Source organism: Natator depressus, chromosome 3, assembly GCF_965152275.1.
Source record: "Natator depressus isolate rNatDep1 chromosome 3, rNatDep2.hap1, whole genome shotgun sequence".
NCBI classification, from domain to species: Eukaryota; Metazoa; Chordata; order Testudines; family Cheloniidae; genus Natator; species Natator depressus.
Genome location: NC_134236.1, coordinates 191069293 through 191079008, shown reverse-complemented (window position 1 = coordinate 191079008; position 9716 = coordinate 191069293). Strand labels below are relative to the sequence as shown.

The 9716-nt window shown below is 43.0% G+C and overlaps 1 protein-coding gene across 1 annotated transcript; it reads right to left on the bottom strand.

The window, feature by feature from the left end:
• Positions 1–216: 216 nt before the first annotated feature.
• PROKR1 (prokineticin receptor 1) lies at positions 217–9443 on the bottom strand. Its single transcript, XM_074947158.1, has 3 exons — positions 9256–9443; positions 6843–7515; positions 217–2351 (listed from the first exon to the last, which is right to left on the bottom strand). Exons 2-3 carry the CDS (start codon positions 7328–7330, stop codon positions 1655–1657), a joined length of 1185 nt encoding a protein of 394 aa, XP_074803259.1. The 5' UTR covers positions 7331–7515; positions 9256–9443; the 3' UTR covers positions 217–1654.
• Positions 9444–9716: the final 273 nt, after the last annotated feature.

The following is a 9716-nucleotide window of genomic DNA, read 5'->3' as shown; positions in this document are numbered from 1 at the left end:
TAGCTCAACTGCTCCTTTCCTGGGATGGTTGTGGCAGGACTCTGAGACCTCCAGCAGTGGCCTCTGGGTCTGCTCCACCCCATCCCAGCACCACTGATCTTTGCTACCAAAATGGGATTATTGACATTTTAGTCCATTCTCTGATGTAAAAAAATTTGAGTATGAAAAGCAATTTTCTTAAAAATAATCTTGAATGCTGCTCGGATTCCTTCATTTATTGTTTTATTAAGTAACAGACATTTCTGTTCACTTTAAATTCACAAATAGACGAATTATTTACAAAAGCAGTTTACTTCAAAGGGAGGCAGTATCAATCACACAAAAATGACAAGCGTTCTGCAGCTCAGTAGAAAAGCCTTGATTTCAATACATGAAAATTCATGAAGTGTAATGACTGGAGCTTAAATGAATGTACTTCACTGACATTATCTGTATAATCACAGTTACTAATTAAAAGATACACCGATCCTTGTGCTGTACAAGAACTGAATGATAAAGATGGAATTAAAGAAGATCACACAGAATTCATCTGGACATGTTGCATGGTGCATGATTTTGCTACATTTACACAGATAACAAGTGACAGTCAAACAGCAAATCAGTGACAGGTTCATAGAGGGACAGATTCTATCTCCCTTACTCACAGTGGGTGAAATTCACCCTTTTGCAGAGGGCCAGCACAAGCCCTATACACTATATATGTCCTGCTCAAACCCTATTTTAAGGGCATACATGGAATTTAAGGGATGGCTAGGCAATGTGCACAAGGGTGAATTTTAACCACTAAATAGCTCCTTACTCAGAAAGTAGTCCTATTGAAATGAATGGGCCTGCTCTTGGAGTATGATGGTCATAACATCGGTGAGGGTGACAGAATCTGGCCCTAAGCAGGTGAGGAAGAACTCCTCCATGCCCGTAGGAAAATGGAGCCATTCCATTTTCAGGTACACAAGAGCAAAGTAACATTCTGCATAAATGTACAAAGGGGGAGGAGATCAAAGTGTTCTATACAGGATGCCACAGTAAAGGACTCAGGCTTTTTGCTAGAGCAGGAAATGGTAGAAAACGGGCCTGGTGGCAGGAGGCTATGCTGTGGATCAGGAGGCTGTGTGGGGTTGAAATGACAGCGGGTTGCTAGGTGCTTGGGTACTTAAAGGAGCCTGGACATTTTGAGAGGATAAAGAGTACCATAAAGCAGTAAAGGCTTGCTTCCCACCTTAGCGAGGTGGAGAGGATATGTGTGGGGAAGGATGAGTGCCTTAAAGGCAAGGGTTATGGGCTGGAAGAGGTCAAAGGTCACACCCAGAGTTAAGGGGAAATGGAGGGAATTTTCAGCATCATTGCTAGGAGAGACAGGGGAATTTCAGACCCAGACAATACAACCTTGTTCTTATATAGCACTTGCCATTCCTAAATCGCAAAGGGATTTACAAAAGAGAAGTGTCACTGTTCCAGTTTTACAGATGGGGAAACTGAGGCAAAGAGCGTTGGGACAGAAGGTCACTGGCATAGTCAGGAATAGAGCCATGGTCTACTGACTCGTAGTCCAGTGTTCTCTCCATTAGTAGATAGCATCACAGAAAAAGAGAATTTTCTGAGGCAACCCCTCTCCCCCCACGGAATATATATGTCATGACAATAGAACCACAAGAAATTACTTTAATTTTATGCAGTCTACCTCTTCTGTGACAGGCATTGCACTAGTTTTAATGTCTAAATCTACACTCAATTTGCTGCTGTTATATGTAGATCTCCACCTAAGCAACATGATCTTCTTCAAATACTTCATGGTGTTATTCTTTACAGTTACAAAGCACATAGTGTTGATCATGCTGTTGCTCATGGCAATGCACTCAACTATGTAAAAGGCTGTAAGGTAATGCTTCTCTTTCACAAAGACTGTGGGGAAAAAGTCACGGACGATTGTGAATCCATAGAATGGGGCCCAGCAGAGGACATAGGCTGTTAGGATACACATAAGTACCATGACTGTTTTTCTTCTGCACCGGAGCCTCTTTCTGATCTGTTCTGTCTGGAATCCTGGGACAGTTTTAAACCAAAGCTCTCTGGAAATCTTGGCATAACACAGGGTCATTGTGATTACGGGTCCAACAAATTCAATGCCAAAGATGAAGAGGAAGTAGGATTTATAATACATTTGCTGGTCAACTGGCCAAATCTGGCCACAAAATATTTTCTCCTGATTTTTTACTATGAATATTACAGTTTCAGTCGCAAAATATGCAGATGGTATCGCAATGAGTATGGAAACTATCCAGACCAAAGCAATTAGGAAAGTAGCTGTTTGATAATTCATTCGTGGTTTGAGTGGGTGGACAATGGCCAGATACCTACAAAAGATAAATAACATACTCAGAACAAAGTCAGGAAAGCTTATTATCTAAAGTACATTTCTGAATCCAAGCAGGGTAATTTACTGGGGAGGGGACAGAAATTTTCATTGTTTTAAAAATGGAGAACTTGATAGATATTTGCTTTCTTGAGGGAAAAAGAGACAAAAATAAGTAAAAAATGAAGCAGCCTAAACTTAGGCTCCTAAATCCATAAATAAGCATCTGACTGAGTGGCTGAACTTCCAGAAGTACTGGCCATCTTGTTATTGCTCAGCACTTTGAAAATCTGGCTGTCTATTTAGGTGCCTAAGTATGGATTTAGGAGCCTACATTTTAGGTTCCTGTTTTTGAAAAATCATGGCTTAACTTCCTATCAATATGGAAACATTCTTTCTTTAACCCTGATCCTGAGTTATGAGAGACAGGATGAAAAGAAGCTGTAAACATATTTTAAGGGTTAGTCGGTGACACAGATACAATACACAGTGATTTATTTGTGTTGTTCTTAGATGGACTAGATGCACATATATCTGTGTGAGACTTGAAAGCACACAGTAATACATCCTTAGAGGACAAAGGAGGAAAATACATTCCTTGGCTGAGAAGTACTTGAATGTGTAGGATTAGGGAAGGTACAGTTACTACCATTCAATCTCTGTGTAAAGATATTTTAAAAAATGGAAACACAACTATTTTATAGGGTAATAAAGGTTTGAATTGAAATCAGACCTACCGATGCTTTTAAATATTTACATCTCAGGATGTTTTCATATAATTGATAAAGGGTTTTATATATAAATCCTGGCAGTTTACGCTAATGTGGATTTTTGTTTTGTGTGTAGCAAGAGACTATTGGTAATAGGAGCGTAAATTTTCTATGACCATTTAGCTGCCATATTACTTACCATGATGACAGCTGCTTGCACTCATTAATTATTACAAGACTGCAATCAATTTGCTGCTGCCATTCACCACGCAGCAGTTAACAAAAGCTAAGGAGAAATCTTAGTATTTTATATGCAAGATGAATCAATTGCTATTGACTCAATTAAGTTAAAAAGGCACAAGGGGCCATATTATAGCACCTGTTTTTACTCTGATCTTGATGGGGAGTTCTGCTTAATTGAGGACACAATTTGGCACAAGAAGATTTGAACCATCTTTTCCACATAAAGAACATTTTGATCAAATGTACTCACAAAATGTGTCTACCCTCCCAAGCTATCTGTAGTTTTGTATTCCACATCAAGGTGTAACAACTGTTTAAAATAGTGCAATTTATCATTCATTAGAAGGATTTTATGCCTGTATATTATATATTATTGGATCACTCATTCATAAATAAATGAAATGTCAGTCAAGCTACTTGGGTGCCCCATCTGGGGTCAAATGCACACCTCAAAGATCTTCTTGGTACAGACAAGATCCCGTGGAATGGCAAAAGAGGTCACCCCCATAGCAGTGCAATGGAACGGACAACTGTATATATTTTTATTATTAACTGAGTGCTGCTTCTCTTTTCACCAAGTGAAAAGTTCCCCATTTTAAATAAATGCCAGTAAAACAGAAGAATACACCAGCCCAGCTTCTTAGTGCTGGCTGAGAAGTGCTTGGCAGAACTAAGGAGGCATAGGTACAAAGGTGACTTAAGCCACCTTCCTGTCCCCCTGATCCTGGGGCTTCTCCGCCCTAATACCATCTTCTTGCACATGGTAGAGCACTCTTCAGGCTGCTCTAAACTGCACTAAGTGATCGTGGCTGCCATTATGGAAGCTGGAGATTGTGCAGTTGCAAGAATGCTCTAACCATTCCCCAGCCATATCCCTTGCACTGGCTGTGGCTGGGGAGCTAGTGGAACATAGGCACAGCTGTGGCAGCTCTACGTTACCTGAGGATCCTTCTGTGTTAGGGGGAATCTGCCAGTGGCCAGCTAAGTTGCCTTTAAGGCAGCATTGCACCAGTTGAGTTGCACGAAACTGCCCTGACATGTCTCAGCTCATCATAATATATACGAATTATTCCCATCTAGGGTGTCCCAGGGATGCAGGATGGGCTCAAAATGTTGGCCAGAAAAAATGGAGAGGTCAACATACTGTATTGCCATATCTCCAGAACTTTGTTCCAAAAATAGAGAATACTACGAATATGAATATTTCTACTTTAGAGTATCTTACTGCAAAAATGTTTTCCTGAAATATCTTTTAAAATAGTGCATCTTAAGCTTGCTTATCACATGATTATCCAAGCTCTCAGATAAACAGAATGTTAGCAATTTCTTCTTCTTCAGTTAACCATTTTGAGCAAAAGAGATGTGAATGAATTATAGATCGACATTTGCCCGATCAAAGAAATAACCACAGGGGTTTTAATTGATTGCTATTGGGCAAAAGGAGCTTTTAGCAATTTTTTTTAAAAAAAGTCACCCTCTTACAAAAAGAGAGAACACTTAGGCTTTAAAATTGAATATGGATTTATATAAACTTTGTGGCTTGGTTTTGCAATAACTTTTTAAAAATACTTTTCCAGGATCATTTTAGTAGATGGACTGGGAGAGATGCTGGAAAATCTTCTCCATGCTTTGGCAGGCGCAAGGACTTGATGACAAGTACCTCCTACTGTCTGTTTGGGAACAACTTTGTGTGAGGTGGTGGGACAGAGGAGGTGACTGAACAGGTCTGTCCAAACCATTCGTTACAATCTAAGAACAATTAAATCAAATAGAAAACAGTAATAAACTCAAAACAAAGACATAAAGCCAACTCCTGAACTGGTTCACACAGACTACACTGGAGCTATGTCAGTTTACACCAGCTGAAGAGCTGGCTCATAGGGGCTGGTTCTTCTCCTACTTAAGCCAGTGAAAAGGCTTGACCCAATTCCCCCTGGAGCTAGTGGAAAGACGCTCATTGATTTCAGTGGAGGCTGGGTCAATAGTATCTACACAACAGTCAGTGGAGTTACATCAGTGTTAAATTGGTCTGAGAGGAGAATCAGGCCCCCAAACTGAGTAACTGAGATTATAACTTAAAATGGCATAGAAAGGAAACAGGATAAATTGCAAATATTAAGGGGAAAGAACAATAATACTAATACCCTGAGCTGTTGTAAGTCTTCAAAGCTAGTCATGTGGCACTGTGGTGTAGGGAATGACTTGTGTTGTGTGATCTTTCTCTTTGGAAACAATCTTTTCTGACTTGCCTTCCACAGGTCCATTGTGACAGACTTAACTTTGGTGTCAAGCTGGGTCCAGGTATCTGAGTCAGTGGTGCACAGGACCAATAAAACAAAAAGTGGTAGGCAAGAGCAGTAGCCACCCAATGTGAAGTCAGTGGTTATACTTTAAAAATTCTTACAGGGAGAGAAACTCCATACAAAGGTCTCAGGGATGCACAGTGAAGCAAATTGTGTGGCATCTGGGCATTGTGAGGCACCCATGGTCTCAGAACCCAATTTGAAGAGGCTCCTTTAATGGAACTAGGGCTTAAACTAGGTGTCATTTTCATAATGGCTTGAAAAATGCAAGAGTCCCAGGTTTGATGCCCACATGGGTTCCTGTAGGACCTTGATATAGTCCTTTGCCTGGGAAAATATTTGGTGCCAACCATGGAAATAAATAAATAGGAGAGGCTAGTGAGTTATTGATGATTTAGACCCAGAGAGAAGATTTTTGGATGCCTAAAGCTTAGCACCTAATTCTATATTTAAATGTCCAGCTTAGTGCTGCCAAGTGCTTGATTGAATGGCAGGGGAGAGTTCTCAATAGGGCTGGCTGGAAAACAAGAATTCTGGTTCATAACATTTTTTGAAGTGCTGCCATTCATTTTATTTCCACATCAGAATGAAAACTAGATGTTTCAAAATACTTTATGGGAGAGACCAAGACCCCAAATAGCCAATAGCCCAGTGATCACCAGGTGAGTACCCTAACCAGTGGACTACAGAGTAAGTCTCTCTCTGGCCCAATGAATATATAATTATGTATGAAAAGTGGAACAGCTTCAACAGAGGAGACTGAGAGAAAGTGACTGTATAGTCCAGTGGCTTGGGCTCTCACCTTGGATATGGAAGATCCAGGTTTAAGTCCCTGCTTTAAATCAGGTAGAGCAGGGACTTGAACTTGGGTCTCTCACATAAGTGCCCCAAGGAGTAGGCTTTTGGCTATTCTGGGATGGTTCTCTTCTCCAAAATTCCATCCTGGGCCTGAGGAAGTTTTCCTCAAAACTGACAAAAAAACCCCCAAAACAACCCCAACATTTCATCAAAGAATTCCTGACCTCTGCTTAGCACCCCCCAGGATCAAGCTTTTAAGTGGCCTGATTTCTACAAATCTGCTGGACATCAATAGGGCCCATAGGTGCTCAGCACCTCTAAACATTAAGCCACTTATTTAGGTGGCACCAACACTTGAAAATCTTGGCCGTTGAGAGGGACAGGGATCCCTGGTTTCCTCTTCCTGTGTAAATCAAACCATCCATTTCCCCTGCTTACCTGTCTACGGCTATAGCCAGGAGAGCATTGGTAGAGACATACAGGGAGACGGTGCGTAGGTAATTGACAGAGGCACAGAGCACATGGCCGTGCTCCCAGGACAGCTGCCGCACAACGTAGTAGTCCATCTCAAAGGGACAGCAGACAATGGCCACGATGAAGTCGGAGATGGCTAGGTTGGCAATCAGCAGGTTGGTGAGGTTGCGCAGCTTCTTGTAGCGGGCCAGGGCAGCAATGAAGATAAAGTTGCCAATGCCACAGACCAGCATGATGCCGATGAGCGCCACCCCAATCACAATCTTGGCCGCGAAGAAGGTGCGGGTCTTGGTCACATCATCCTCACTGTCCAGGGGCAAGTCGTAATCGCTGTAACTAAAATTGAATGGGAAGGAGAAATTTCGGAAGGAGGGGAAGTCCCCACTGTGGAGGTTGTAGATGGCAGCTAAATTGATGGCGGTAGTGGAGTTGTTGCGCTCTTCCTGCCCCATGGTGGTCTCTCCGCTCTTTCCACACAGTCAGCTGTGCTGGGCCCTGGAATCTTGTTAATATCACCCAAAGAGTGGGAGAGGACGTGACAGGAGAGCTTGCCTGATGCTTTCCCCAAGGAGCAAGTCACCTTCTCCTCCTCCTCCTCATCGCTGTGAGGCTGAAGAGCAACAGCAACATTTGCCACCTTTTTATGGAGACAAAAAAGAAGGAAACGTATGTAGAGAACAAAAGGTGAAAAAATTGCTGAGCTGTAGGGAGAGCGTCTTCTCTTCATTAGCAGTGCTCCCCTTTCCTCTGGTGATCTGCAGCTGCATGGACAGATCTGCATGGGGAGACAGTGCCCTGGTATGGAAAGATTTCTTTGTGATTATTGTGAAATCCTGTGAACTCTGACCACACGTTGGATTTTGATCCTAATTCAGCAGCAGCGTTTCATTTACTAGGCAGCTGCATTTGCACAGACTGAAGTGACATGTGGCAGGACTGTGAAATTCATGTCCAACCTCCGCTAGCCTCTCTGCCCACAGGCTGTCATGTAGCTGAGTGAGTATGAGAAGTTAGGACATGGCACCTTAGTTTGCTGCGAAACACCTGATGTACCTTTGGATACAGAGGCTTTGTAGTCTGCCTAGGGGTCTCTGAAGGGCAGCATTACAGGGCAGAAAAGAGGGAGAACTGCCTCATAGCATCTAAATACATTAGCTTATTAAATAAGAGCCTCCAGGGATGTATGAGGGGTGGAGTAGCCAGGAAATTTCTTTTGGGCAACATTTAATTGAGTACATCATGCCAAATCCTCAGCTAGTATAAATTGGTGCAGCTCTGCTGAAGTCATGAGCACCTCACCAATTTACACCAGCTGACGATATTGCTTGGTGGAGCTGATCAGAAAGGTCTAATACAGGGGTCCCCAATGCGGTGCCCGCAGGCGCAGTTGTGTGCGCCTGCAGGACACTGCGCCACAGAAATGCTGCCGGTGAGCGCAACCACCTGAGAACCACCCGCTCGCCAGAGTCTCTTGGGAATAGGAATGTGCTATCAGAAAGGTTGGGGACCACTGGTCTAATACATGGACAAATGTATCTCTAAGAGTGAGGACCCTCTTCAACAAAGAGGGACTTTATTTATATGAAAAGGAACATCTTTCTGATTTGGAGAACAAATGTTCAGAATTGTTGAAAGGGAGGGAAACCCCCTCCATCTCTTTTCTTGTCATTTCTACAAAAGATACCGAAGGAACTTCCAATAATTCTGTAGATTTTGAAATGCGTCACATACAAACAATCCCCTCAGCTCCCATGCCCATGAGTGCTTTATGCACCAGAATGCTAAGAGAGATGTCTCCTAGCATCCTCTTAACTGCCCGCTGGAAGTGATCCAGCCCTCCAGTTACTTATAGTTAGAGGCTCAAAGTGGCACATAGTACTGGGATGAAACTGGCAGGAGCTGCTGCTTCATTGCATTAAAGCACCAAGTCCCCACAATGTCAAATGTCATCAAGCGGGCCCTACTTTGACTGCAGAGGACAATCTGCAGAGCGGAGCTGTCCTCCTGAGCTGCATTTTCCACAACACTGGCCACAGGCTGCGCGGCACTGATGCTGATGGGTTTGTGAGAGAAACTCTCATGCAAAACTTTCATTTCCAATTGCACTCGGGCTAAAAGAGTTGCAAAATGACACGCGCTGTCTAGAACAGCGAAGAAACTAGATTATAATTTCAAACAACGAACCACATCATACAATGCTGCGCCCAGCCACTTGGCAGCTGTGCAAATTCAACCACCCGACCCCCATACAAGAGACAATCCAGGTGCACCGGAACAACATACTTTACAGAGAAAGTGATGATACATATTTCAAACAGTTTTCCTGCGAATAGCAGAGGAACTCCTAAAACAAGACAACACAGCAACAACTGACTACCTGTGATAGGGTTCATCTTCATCATGTTCTCTGATGCTCTGGGGGTCACCTCCAAGGTCACTCCCTGTTGCAGTCACTGGAACTCAGGCAGGATCAGGAGGAACGCAGCTGAGAGAGTTAAATAAATGACACTTTATTGCCAGAGCTGGAATAGCGTGTCAGCCCCGGAGCTCAACAAGGAGCAGAACTCCTTTGTCTGTGTGCCTGCATCTAAAGCCTTTTCTCAGTGGGAGGCACCTTGATGCTGGCCGTGCATATGTAATTTTAAAGATGCAGTACACAATACCACATGATAGCCCCTATTTTACTTTAAGGCTTCCCTACTGAACTGAACACACTCAGTGTCCTTGTCACCAAGCTTGTAATAGGAATGTCCGCTGCCGTCCTGGTCACTGCATGCTGTTTGATCTTTGTTTGTATTGGTCAGTGGTTACTTACCCAGGAGTGAATGAAGGGCTGGA

What these genes read in the sequence shown, in the direction of transcription:
- PROKR1 (XM_074947158.1), bottom strand. Translation starts at nt 7,330, where the DNA reads ATGGGGCAGGAAGAGCGCAACAACTCCACTACCGCCATCAATTTAGCT. An exon ending in CTGGCTATAGCCGTAGACAG is followed by an intron (nt 2,352 to 6,842) that starts GTAAGCAGGGGA and finishes TATCTTTTGTAG; the next exon opens with GTATCTGGCCATTGTCCACC.